Source organism: Hipposideros armiger, unplaced genomic scaffold, assembly GCF_001890085.2.
Source record: "Hipposideros armiger isolate ML-2016 unplaced genomic scaffold, ASM189008v1 scaffold_59, whole genome shotgun sequence".
Lineage (NCBI taxonomy): Eukaryota > Metazoa > Chordata > Mammalia > Chiroptera > Hipposideridae > Hipposideros > Hipposideros armiger.
Genome location: NW_017731409.1, coordinates 366,682 through 380,377, shown reverse-complemented (window position 1 = coordinate 380,377; position 13,696 = coordinate 366,682). Strand labels below are relative to the sequence as shown.

General features: G+C 45.1%; 1 protein-coding gene across 4 annotated transcripts in view; it reads left to right on the top strand.

The window, feature by feature from the left end:
- Window positions 1–13,696, top strand: part of SMOC1 (SPARC related modular calcium binding 1) — a 151,963-nt gene that overhangs the window by 99,563 nt on the left and 38,704 nt on the right. For all 4 annotated transcript variants that reach the window (XM_019641384.1, XM_019641382.1, XM_019641381.1 and 1 more), the window contains exon 5: window positions 958–1,005. In XM_019641384.1, coding sequence (XP_019496929.1) covers window positions 958–1,005 — 48 coding nt within the window. The remainder of the gene's footprint in view (window positions 1–957; window positions 1,006–13,696) is intronic.

Sequence of the window (13,696 nt, the reverse complement as noted above, 5' to 3'; positions counted from 1 at the left end):
GTTTACTTTATTTGTGGTTTACACGGAAACTGGAAACCTTAATTGGGGTTGGTGTGGGGAGGGGCCGGAACGAGCAGTGCTCCTTGCAGATGACCTGGAAAGTTTCATTTAAAGCAAACAAATGCACTAGAAACAAGTCATGCAGGGTAAGATAATTGAATTCTCACAAAATTAGTACATGGAGAAGGGGTATGGCCTAGATTGGGGAAATATGGATACTTTCTTTTCTTTTATGGGTGGGACCACCACAGATCACAGATGCCCTGCCTGTGTGGGCTTCGTGGAGAAGGCAGGTGCCACAGGGTCACGACTGCAGGTTGGGTGCACATGGTATCTTAGCATACGCAGGGCAAAGTGTTGGGCCAAACACACACACTACCCCCTCCACCCCCTTGAGGAACAGGCTGCATGTAGAAAATTGTTTCCATGCCTCAGACTATTTTGGCCCATTCAGTACAATTGGGCTAACAATTTTCTACTTAATTCAGATGGAAAATCGACAATTTCCTGCCCTTACCAGCAAGTGATGTCAATCATTGCATTTGCAGTAAGAGGGGGTTTCTTTTTGGTTGGCCCTACTGTGGATATGGCTCAGAACATGGAGCTGGTGGGACGTGGGGGAGATGGGGAGTGGAGGCAAGGGGCAATTATTGGAATGTTCAACAAGGGAATTATATGGATGTGGAATTTTGTAAAAATCTGGTCAAGACTATCACCAAGGAACCTGGAAATCATGGTTCATCTCAACAGTGCTGTGATATCAGTGACACTGACGTTAAACAAACCCCACTCGACATGTATGTATGTGCTAACTTTGTGTATAATGTCCCTAGATGTGTATACTAAAAACATACGCATAACCATATGCTCATAACATCAGGCTTTGCCAGCTCTTTGAAAGGAACCAACCGCAATGCATTCTGAATGTCTTTGTTTTTGTTTCCCCTCTCACCCAAGGTTCAGTCACCGACAAGCCCTTGAGCCAGGGTAACTCAGGAAGGAAAGGTGAGTAGAGTTTTATGCTTTATCGAAATGTTTGCTTCTAAAGCCAGTCCAAGCAGGAATTCTTGGACAAGATGGAAGAAGCTGGGGTGAAACTAAAAGTGCCCCGCAGAAAATCTCCATTCTTATTCTTTGTTTCCTCCCAGAAGCACCGGAGGTAAGTAAGGCGCATAGGTGGTGGGGACCGGGCTCCCAGAATTTCTGAGGGAGGTAAGCGAGTACAGAGCACAGAGCTGGCAGGGACCCCGAGAATCTTGGGAAGTTCAGTCAATCATCTACCAGTGTAGCCCGACATTAAACCAAGAAGGATGATGAGAGTAGGCGTGCCCAAGTCTGCCCAGATTCTCTTATTTTGGAAACCCATTTGAGCATTTTTCCCCTCACTTATTCTCCGTGTTAATTGTTCCAGCCCATGCAGATTCTCCTTTTTAAGACTGTGCTGGTTTCATGGGCTTGCGACCTGTGCAGTTGTTGTCATGAAATTCTTGATTATTTTATCGTTGAACTTGTGTTTTGTAAATATGCAAAGTAGGTGGAGCAATGGAGCACTGAGCAGAAGAAATACCTGCAAAGTGCATATCTGGCCGCCATGTGCATGGATATAGCTTTTGTGTTGCATGCTACAGAGTTTTTATCGTGTCCTTAGAATTTTATTTTACCTAGAACAGCATTAAATAGCAAATGAAAAACTACCGTGGCAAGTCAAGGAGACACGATGGAAGAGAGGATAAAACTTGATGTTTTTGTGTCCTTAATGACACGTTTTCTTGCTTTTTAAATAAAGGGCCTTGCATTTTCATTTTAGCACAAATTATGTAGCTAACGCTGATGAAGGCATTTGTCTGAGAGCTATTTCGAGGACCAGCCACCCTGAGGAATGGGTCCCTGGGATATGCTGACCATGACTTCCAGTATGCCAGACACTCACATTCACCACAACTTACCTCCAGGGTGACATACACACAGAGAGCTGTAAGTGCATAGAAAACAAATGTCAATGTCATTGCACGAGCAAGCAATCCAGAACCCCCATTTTGGGCTTTTAGGGAAAACCCAGACAGGGGCCTTGACTGAGTTTGAGCTTTTCCCCTGAATCTGGGCCTTGGGAACTTTGTGCTCATGAGTTCACATGAGAGTTGGGTCTGCAGAGACTCAGTGTGAGGTGCATGGGCTTGTTCCACTCCCCACCCCCCACCCCCACCTGCCCCGGAGACCAAAGCCAGGCCCTGCACCTTGCCCCAGGTGCTTATTCCATGGGGAATGCAAGAGATGAGAGTCCGGAGAACCTGCTGCCCCTAAATGCAGGTGTTCCAAGAAGACGTGGAAGTAAAGCATGGTGACACCACTACCCACTAGAAAACATGGGCTAATTGACCAGATGGGCTGCTCCCCTTCCCATAAGCAAGAATGAGTAAGTGGGTGAAAAGAAGAGAACAAGTGCCTTTGTAGGTCCTTCCCAGAACAGTGGAGACAGCCATACGTGTTGGTGGTTCCCTTCTGGGTGGGAGAGTGGGAAAGGGGCATGAATGTTTCTTTCTGCAAAAACCTGAAATCATCAACACTGTGCATGGCGTGAGTCTGTCTACAATTTACTGGAGTTGAAAATGACAGCTGCTTTCAGTTTTGCTTGTTGCAGCTGAAGTTTTCAGAACATCACCTTGACTTCTGGGCATGAGGTCCTGGTAGCAGAAAAAAAATTGGCAATCACACAAAAGCGACCGCTCAGATTTCCCCCACCAAGGGGACTGAGTACATGACACTGAATAAAGCACCCACACCAAGAAAGGCCAACCATGGGGTTTGGGTTCTTCAAGTGCACAGAGAAGGACTTTCCAGGTTGATGTGGCTTTGCACCCTGTGGACAATAAGACACAGACCCGTGGTCATGGCAGGGTCCCATGGATCCAGCTGGAAGAGGGCAGGGGCCCCTGATTCCTCCAGGGGTGCTGCAGGGCCCAGGGGGCATAGAGTCTGAAGCCTCATCTCAGAGATAACTTGCCATCAGTTCCCAGTTTTTTGCTCTCCTATCGCAGATGGGTTCCTCCCTTCCAGATGGTTCTGCGGAGGCTTCCTCTTTGGTGCAAAGGCCTGGGGCAGGGGGTGGGGGGAGGCCAGGGCTCCCTTGCCCCTGGAGACTGGGCTTTTGCCCAGCGGGCTCTCTTTCCTTCTACTTTGGAGGATCAACGTAAGTACTATTCCTCTTCTTTTTGTCTGCCATGGGCAGTGCAGTGAAAAGCAGGTTCGGGCCACCTGTAAGAAGGGCCACCTGAAGTCACACCTGTCCAGGAAGCTGGGGTTTGAATGGGGACGGGGTGCGAGAGGGCATTCGTAATATCCTGTGTCGGCCCACCAAGGTCCCTTTCAGCTGCCACTTAAGAATGGAATGTGCTCCGGAGGGCAGCAGGTGGAAAGACACAAAAGCCTCTTGTCCGAGTTCGTGCCCACATGTGGGGTCTCCTAGAAAGCATCTCCCCAGAGCTAGAGCTTGCAGCTCCAAGGCCTGCTGCAGACAGATGCTAGGCCTGGACCCTCGTGCAGGGTGAGGGGTCCTGCCAGAAAGGAGGTGAGGGCTGAGGGTTGGGTGTGTGTTTGGGGGGTGGCGGCGGAGGAGCGGTCCCAGCCGGTTCTTTCCCCACCCTCTTGCCGGCTTGAACGCTGACAGGGCTGGAGGGATCGGTTCTCTCCGCCTGGAAGGAATGAAAAGGCGTATTGTGCGACGACGGAGCGTCTGGTTGCCAGCCAGGAATTAGTCCTCCCAAGGAGAGGAGGAGAAAGGCAGAGCGAGAGGAGGCTGGGGGAGGACGCTCAGAGAGATAGCAGGAGGAAGGGCGGAGGGAGAGAGGCCAGGCGGTCGCAGGTCACAGCCGTTTGGCAGGACAGGAGGCTTGGGTTGCTGTGGCTCCTGGGTCCGCAGGTGTGGGGCCCGAGGGGAGAAGGGGGGGGGTGAAGAGGGAGGGAGGCGCTGTTATCTTACCCAGATGCATGCGCTCCGGGAAGGGAGGAGGGTCGGAACTTCAGACTATTTATTTAATCCCTTGGAATGTCCTTGCCTCGCTCTGATCTTTGGGCCCCTTGTGTTTCACGGACTCCTTTACGGGCACATGTGTGGTAATTAACACGTGCAGTGTAGGTCCTGGCCATGTGTTTGAGTTTCAAATATCCATTGATCTGGGGCATTCCCATCCCGGCCCCCCCTCCCCTTCTTCCTTGGTCCTCACCGTTGAAGAGCGATGGAAGGGGTCTGCGTGTATTTGGAGGGTGGGCGACACACACGCACCCACATGTGTTTTATTGATGATACAGAGGAATATCAGAGAGGAAAGGGCCCCCAGCAGCCCCTTAAGCTCTGACGATCTGCTGCCAAAAACAGTTGAGGATTGCAGAAGTTTAGGCAGAGATGAATATTTTTAGTCTTAACCAAAGTCGTCGGAAGGAAAGTGGCTAGGAAGCAAATGTGCTTAGAGATTCTGAGTCTACCCTGAATGTCTTTTTCCTGGTTGACCAAGGCCTGTGGATTTTCCTGAGTTGCCTCTTCTCAGGGTCTTGATGCTAATGAATGTGGATGTTTTGGGGAGGTTCCTGGATAACCGAACATCGGGACTGGTCCTGGGCTTCATTGCTAGTGAGGTACAGGAGGGAAGTTCCCAGACTCCAGTGGGGTGATGGTGAAGAATGGTCACATGAGAGAATTATTGGAGGACACTTGCAAAGTGACTTCCGGCAGTTCTCTAGGAGCTATTTTCTTCTGAGTAGCCAGGACCTTAGAGATCCCAGGGTGATGCTTTGATAAATGGCAAGTGAAAGTGTAGGATTATCAGGAGTTTTCTGCAGTTTGCTTTTTCCCCTTCTTTTAAGAGGTCTGGGAATTAGCTTTTTAAGGAAAGTGAGAAAAAAAACCACACAAAAACATTAGCAGACTCTGCTGACATATTCTGCATGGGCTTCTGTATTTGTCCAGCCAGACTTGGAGAGGGGCTGAACTTCCAAAACTTTGATTTGCAGAGACTTTTTTTATCCCCTGCTCGTTGCTGCTCCATAGTATGTGCTCCAAGTAAAGAGTGGGTCACAGTCATTTCTCCAAGGTCCCTCTCTGTGTCTCTGTTTTTAGAATTTCCCCTGGAACCTGGTCTGAGGGTTGGTACCAACTTGGAGATCTTGTCACTCAAGTGATGGATTAAGCAGCACCTTTATTCAGGGCTGAGGGATGTGCTTAGGGCAGGGGTGATGGATGACAGGCATCCCAGAGGACAGGGACTGGGTGGCTTTCAGCCTCAGCCCTCATGGGGGTTGGTTAGCATACTGAAGAGGGGTTCACTTTGTTGCCCCAAGCCTGACTGAGGTGTACGAAGCTGGCTGTCTTGGGATATTGGCAAAAGTCTGATTACCTACCAGCCTGGGTTGGATTTGAATGGAGATAGGCAGCTGAGTGACCTCTACGGGTTGGTCTCTGTGCGTGTTGCATTCCCTGTGGAGAAGCATTCTCATTCTGAATCTGTGCCTGCTGAACAGAACTGTACCAAAGCAACTCCAAGTCCATGAGAACCAGCTCTTTGCTCTCTGCATGCATATTGCTGCTGCTTTCTGGTGCTCTGAGCCACCCTGACCCATCTGGCATATCAGTATACCAGTTTTGAGGAGACCAGTTGCAGAAGGGGTATGCATGAGTGTGCCTGAGTGCTCATGTATGCACCACGTGTCCCTACTGCCCACGGTTAAATACTCTCCCAGCTTGGCTCCATCTACTCAACCCCCTGCTCTCCATCTCACCCCCTACCCTAGGGTCCCCAAAAGAAAGTTTATGCATGGAGGATACTAAACTAAGAGTTTGAATCCCTGCCATACCCCGTATCCAAGGACTGGAGAGGAAATGGGGTTTAGGGACCTGGAAAAGCCTCCTAGTCATAGATTCTTATGCGTCCCTGGTATTAGCAGTGACCATTGGTGTTTTGCACTTGGTTCTCTTACTCTTGGATTCAACAAATATTTACTGAGAACTTACTAAGTGCTAGGCTTATTACAGTCACTGAGGATCCAGTGACAAGCAAAATGGTAAGAGCCCTGGCCTTGCCTTGTGGAGCTCACATTCTAATAGTTCTCAGCCTCTTCTTATAGAGGTTGTCTTCAGGTGGAGGCAAAGCCTCCCAGGGCAGCACAGATTCTAGGTGCTGGGAAGCTGTCACCTCTGCAGGAGAGAGAAGGCAGGTGGATCCTGCAAATAGCCCTGGTTGGTAGCTCCCACGGCCAGAGCCTCTAAGGAAAGGCCCGTGGAGGAGGCTACCTGGGATGAGCATGGCCCACTGGCAAGTTCTTGATCCCTCTGCCTGTTGCCTTTGTGGGATCCCTGGAGTTCAGGTGAGAGCTCAGAGCTTGTCAGGACACTGAGAATATGTTCACTTGCTTACTGTTCCTTGACTGACTGAGTTCAACTCCAAGTGTGGCACAGCAACCTGGAGGGAGGCAGGGGTTTGGCATGTGGGTGAAAAGTCCTCAGGGCCATATCTGAACCCCTCGCTCCAGCTCCCAGCTCCATGCAGCTCCTCTGGTAAAAGCTAAGGAATTGTCATTCTTGGGTCCCGTTGCACCAATTCTGTGCCTGCTGAAAGAAAGCTGTGAGATTCAAGGAGCTGCTTATTTTAAAATTTATATGGAAAGGCAATGTACCGAGAGCAGCTAATTTTTAAAAAGAAAAATAAAGTGGGGGCTATCACTCTGATTTTTTTTAAAACAAAGATATTTTTAATATTTACTCCCTCATGACCCTTTATGAATTTTCAATTTATGCTTCCCTTTGTTCTTCGGAACAAATGCCCTCTTTTAAATGTTTATTTCATTTTCTTTTTTAAAAAAATGACATTTCTTTTAGAGCAGTTTTAGGTTCACATCAAAATTAAGAGGAAGGCACAGAGATTTCCCATCTAACCCCTGGCCTCCACACATGCGCAGCCTCTGCCACTATCAACATTCACCAGGGTGGTACACTTGTTACAATCAGTGAACCTACATTGACACGTCATTATCACTCAAAGTCCAAGCTGATATCGGATTCACTCTTAGTGTACATTCAACAGGAATGAATGAACAAATGTATAATGACATGTATCTACCATTACAGTATCCTACAAAGTATTTCAATTGCTCTAAAAATCCTCTGTGCTCCACCTGTTCCTCCCTTCTCACCCCCTCAACCCCCACCCCTGGCAACCACAGATCTTTTTACTGTCTCCATAATTTTGCCTTTTCCAGAATGGTTCCATAGTTGAAATCATAATATTCTGTTTGATTTTAAGACTTAGAAAGCTGCAGTAATCAAGACAATGTGGTATTGGCCAAGGAATAGACACACAGATCAGTGGAACAGAATAGAGAACCCAGAAAAGGCCTAGTACACAAGTATGGAAAACTGGGTTTTGACAAAGCTGCAAAAGCAGTTTAGTGGATGAAGGACATTACTTTCAATAAATGGTGCTGTAGCAATTGGACATCCACAGGCAAAAACAAAGCCCCCAAGACACTCACACCTTTTACAAAAATTAATTCAAAATAGATCTTGGACTTCAATGTAAAATGTAAAGCTATTAAAAGTTTTAGAAAAAAAACATAGGACATAATCTTTAGAACCTTCAGCTAGGTGAACCTACAGCTTTGATCCTAGAACAACAAACACATGATCCAAAAAAAACAACAACACAAAAAACCCCCCAAAATTGATACATTGTTCGGCTTAATCAAAATTAAAAACTTGCCCTGTGAAAGATCCTGTTAAGAGAATGAAAAAACTATAGACTGAGAGAAAATACTTACGAACCACATATCTGACAAAAGACTTATATTTAGAACATATATAGAGAGAGAACTCTCAAAAACTCAACAGTTGAAAAACAATTCAATTTAAAAATGAGCAAAATGCACAATAGACATTTCACCAAAGCACATAGGCAGAAGGCACATAAACATACAAAAAGATGTTCAACATGATTAGCCATAAAGACATGCAAATTAAGACCATGATAAGATATTACTACACATCTACCAGAGAAGCTAAAATTAAAGAATAGTGACTATACCAAATGCTGGTGAGGCTGCGGAGAAACTGGATCTTTCATACATTGTTGATAAAGAATGTAAAATGATACAGCCACTCTAGAAAATACTTTGGAAGTTTCTTTAAAAATGAAACAACTAATCATACACGTACCATATAATTTAGCAACTGCACTCCTGAGATTTATTCCAGAGAAATAAAAACTTATGTCCACATAAAAACCTGTACATGGATGGTCACAGCAGTTTTATCTGTAATAGCTGAAGATGGAAACAACCCAAAGGTAGAAATAGCCAAAGATGGAAACAAGCCAAAGAATTCCTTCAGTGGATAAAACAAACTGTGCTGTATCCATACCATGGAATACTACTCAGTAATAAAAAGGGCCAAACTTTTGATATGTGCAACAACTTGGATAGATCCCAAGGGCATTATGCAAAGTGCCAATCTCAAAAGATCATATGCTGCATGATTCCATTTATATAACACTCTAGAAATTGAAAATTATAGAGATGGAGTTAGTGGTTGGCAGGGGTGAAGGGTGGGGTGGAGGAGGGGAAATGTGACTATAAAGGGGTAGCACAAGGGAGAACCTTGTGGTGATGGGATAGCTCTGTATCTTGATTGTGGTGGTGGTTACATGAATCTACACGTGGATAGAATTGTGTAGAAATTCCATAAAACTACATACACACATATGAGTGCATGTAAAACTGGTGGAATGTGAATAAGGTCCATGAATTATACCAATATCAATTTCCTGAGTTTAATATTGTACTGTAATGATGTTCTCTATATAATTATGCTACCTAGAGAATTATCTTAATTATAAAGATGTTACCATTGGGGGAAACTGGGTGAAGGGTACATAGGCTCTCTCTGTATTATTTTTGCAACTTCCTGTGAATCTATAATCATTTCAAAATAAAAGTTAAAATAATTAGCACAGTCTTCTGTGTGAACCTAGCCCTGAACGGACTCTTGTGCTGTAGGCACACCTCCTTTTCTCCTTTCCACCTCCTTCTCCTCTCCCTCCCTTCCTCCTGTCCCTCCTCCTCTTCATCTTCCTCCTCTGGTCTAGCTTTTCCACCAGCCTCATGGTTTTGCTCTTATTCAGGTGAACGTGGGGCTTGAGGATGTGGGCACCTGCGTGTAAAAAGACAGCTTTAAGTTTATTTTCACTTCTTTTGGGAGGCAGTGTGCAGGTAAGTAGACAGAATGAGAAACATTGGTATCTTGCTCTGGAAAGGACCGAAAGGGTTCAGGTAGCTTCTGCTCTCAAAGGTCAGAGTCAGGATAGCTCATAGCACCTTTCCGAGCCTTGCTAGTCATGGGACATGCATCTCGGGAAATACTGAGGTTGACTAACATTCTTAAGGGATTTTTGCAAACAGGCACAGTTGTCTCCCTATGATGCCGCGAATAAGTGATCTCGACTTCCATACTGGGTCCTTGGGTCACATGTTGAGGGGGATGGTGGCTCTGGCATAAATGTGGCCTTTCAAAAGGAAGAAACTGCCAGCACTTCTACCAGGCTGAAGTCTATCTCCATGTCTTTGAAAAAGATGGTCAACGGAAGCCTAAAAGAATGTAAGAGGGAGGGTGACTAGTGATGGACATGGTCTGGGCAGAGCCCAAGAATTGAAGGGGACTTGGGATCATTGAGAGACCATCCAAGTCTCAGGATGGGGGTGGTGGTTTCTTTTTCCCCTCATTCTCCAAGGCTCCTTAGCCCGGGAGACCCCAAGAGATGCTATTAATACGGATTCCTCCTCTGGCCCCTTTGACACATTTGCTTTTGAAGGACCTGGAAGAGAAAGCTCTTTGTATGTGGTCAGAATAAACTCATTGTACACCCAAACAATTAACTCCTCAATGGACTTGCCAGACCCTTGAAAGGCCCGGCCTTGCTTCCCTGGACCTCTTGGGCTCTATTCAGTCCCTTAAGCACACCAATGTTTTTGGGGTTTTGTTTTGTTTTGTTTGTTATTCTGAAAAGTCTTTCCCTGAGAATAGTCAGAGCGGATCAACATTGTCCTCAGCCCGGCATTTATCTCCACTCGCCAGCGAATGTCAATCAGGAATCAAAAAGCCAAACAGAGGAGGCTTTGAACGGTGTCATCGGGGGTCGAAGTTACTTCCAGCTGTCTGTGCGTGGGCCAGGCCTTCTCTCAGGGCAAGGAATTGTGCTGTCACACAAACCCGCTGTCTGTGCAGGCTCCCAGAGCCCGTGCGGGGGCTGGGACTTTCTGGGGCTGCACCTGCAAGGAGGCGTGGCTGGGGGGTGGGGAATCTTGGAAGGCCCCGCGCCATGGCTCTGGGTCCGGGCAGTTTCCAAGGCTGCTCACTGCCTCTGCGGCCTTGAGCCAATCAGTGTCTTACTGAGACCCAATCTCTTTTTATCGGCCTGGGGACTTCCTCCACCCTGGCTGGTGGTGAGACTAGATGAGGAAAGCCACCTGCCAGAAACCCGGAGTGCTGCGAAATGTGGTAACATTATTATTATTGTTGATCTCGACATCATCCTTGAGACGTTCTCTCGTTTGCTTTATTTATGTTTTTAATGTTTCCAAATTTACTTTTTTCTGCCTGTAAGAAAAGTGAAAAATCTTTGAATTGGCTTTTTTTCCTCAGTGTTCTATCTGCTTCTGCTTGGTCCAGAAGCATGTTAGGGTATCAAAGAGAAGTAAAGTCTTACTGTTTGAGGTTCAAAAGAATCACTAAGCATACGCATCCGGCATCAAATTATCATGTACATAGATGTCAGCTGAAATTCAGATATATTTTTCTTTAAAATATATGAAAAAGTCTCCCCCGACATTAAGGATCATTCAGATCATTTAGCTGCTGCTGCCTAATGATTTATCTGTGATGACTTGGGCACCACCTTTCCTTTTGTTTTAACAGCTTTATTGAAATATAATTACATGCCATAAAATTCACTCACTGTAAATGTACAATTTGATGAACTTAGTATATTGCTGGAGTTGTGTGACCACTACCAGAGAGCAAGTCCATCACCCAAAAAAGAAACTTTGTACCTATTTGTAGTTATAACCTACTCCCACCCCCAGCCCTGTCTCTGTAGATTTACCTTTACTAGGCATTTCATATAAATGGACTCATACAATATGTAGAATTCACATATGGCTTCTTCCGTTTAGTATGCTTTTGAGGTTCACCTATACTGTCATGTGTATTAATAATTCATTCCTTTTAACTGCTGAATAATATTCCATCATGTGGAGATATCACAATTTGTTTATCTATTCACCAGTTGACAAACATTTAAATTGTTACCAGTTTGAGGCTGGAAATAATGCTGCTATGAGTATTTGTATACATGTCTTTGGGTGGACATGTTTTTATTTTTCTTGGCTAGATTCCCAGGAGTGGAATTTCTGGGTTGAATGGTAAGTTTATGTTTAAGTTTTTCTTTTAATTTAATTTTTATCTTATTATTAGTTTCAGGTGTACAAAACAACATAATGATTAGACATTTACACCTTCAGAAAATGATAACCCCACCAAGTCTACTACCCCTCTGACATCGTACATAGCTATTTAGTTTTTAAAGAAGTTGCCAAACTCTCTTCCAAAGTGGATATCAAATTTTATATTCCCATCAGCAATGAACAAGAGTTTTAGTTTTTCCATATCCTTGCCAACGCTTGGTATTGTCAATTAAAATTTTAGCCATTCTAGTAGGTATGTAGTGGTATTTCATTGTGGTTTTAATTTATGTTTTCCTATCAAATAATGACATGAGCATCTTTTCATGTATTTATTAATCATCCATGCATCCTCTTTGGTAAAATGTCTATTAAAATATTTTGCCCATTTAAAAATCAGGTTGTTTGTCTTCTTATTGAGTTGTAAGGTTTACTTTATGTTTTAATTAAAAAGTTTTGATAGCATTTTAATTTTGCAAATCCAATTTTAAAAGTAAGCCGTTGGATAAGATGTTTTAGTACTATTATACCTCCTTTAAGAGGTCTTTAAAGTCTTTTACTCCAATACAGTGTCCTGAGGCTGGGGAGGCAGGTGTTCTTCATTTTTAGAAGAAGATATCACTGCCCAGAGAAGAAAAGTGAGGGGTTCCATCCAGGTACCAACTTATTGCATATAATGCCTGGATCTGGAGTGCGACCCCATTGGAGACTGGGAGGCCAGGAGCATAAGTGGAAGCTTTTCTTTCTCCCCAGGGCCCAGTGTGGGGCCTGGTGTTGCCCGAAGGCTTGCCAGGAGGCATAACTCATGTGAGCCTTGGACCCAGGCCTTGGACCTATTTGGTGGAAGGGAGCGCTTGTTTGCTGGGTTGGAAGCCATGTACCCAGGTGCCCGGAGATGATAGTCAGAGGGTCCTGTTGGCTTTGGCTTGGCTTCCCAACCTTTGGGCATGCTGAATTTCACAGGTGGCTCTCCTGGCAGCAGGGCACCTTGTCTGTTCTCACTTCATAAAGATTTCCATGTAGGACCTCCCTTGTGGCAGTGCAGCTGTATCTCTTCACCCTCGGTGACCCTACCCTGCAGGACGATTCACTGCCTGCTTGTGGCTTCATGCTATTTGGGCTTCGGGGCTTGCATCTGGGCAATCGTGGAGGTCCTCGACCTGCAGAAGTGCAAAAGTTCCCGAGGAGACTGAAAACCTTTCTTCCTCTCCTTGAGCAACAGATATTATTTTCTGACTGCTGGACCAGATGGTCAGTCCCCGAGGCTCATCTGGAGGGTGAGAGAAATAACAATGTTTTCTGTTGTTCTGCTCCAGAGAGAGATACACCTCTACGAATATAGGAGGATTGTAATTGAATATTAAAATATTACATAAGCTATTTTTCACTTGTACAAGGTATGATCACAAAATACAGTGAAAGTTTATATAAAAATAATTTATTATAATGATAGATACATTGACATTAATCCCCCTCAAAATACTCCCCCTCGCTTCAAACACACTTATCCCATCATTCTTGCCACTTTCTGAAGCAGTTCTGGAAGTCCTCTTTCGTGAGTGTCTGTACTACCTCCTCCATCATGACAACACCCTGTGTCACACATTGTTTCTGGCATACGGCAATTCTGTCAAATAAAACCATTAGAGTGTGTCCTCATCCACCTTGTTCACCGGATCTGGCACCGTGTGACTTGTGGCTCTTCCCCAAAGTCAAAATGATTCAGGACATTGAGGCAACCACAACAGCACAACTGAAGACACTCATGAAAGAAGACTTCCAGAACTGCTTCAGAAAGCAAGAATGATGGGATAAGTGTGTTCGAAGCGAGGGAGAGTATTTTGAGGGGGATTAATGACAATGTGTCTTTTACTGTAATAATTTTTTTTAAACTTAAACATTCACCATAGTTTTTTTTATCACGCCTCATTTTCTCACCCAGAGTTGTCCCCCTAGCAGTGTTTGATTTCTGACTTTCTCTTTGTTACCTTTAAGAATCCTAAAATGAAGCCACCCTGTGTGAAGGGGCTGAGCACACTGTGCTGGGCTATTTAGACTGTGAACCCTGCATCCGGCAGGAGCAACCAAATGTGCATTGCAGCTGCCAAAAGACTCCATTCAATGGCTCATTGACTTCAATGGAAAGAGGTGTTAATAGAGTCAGGGGAAGTGATGCTATTAAAAAAATGCCATTGTGTGG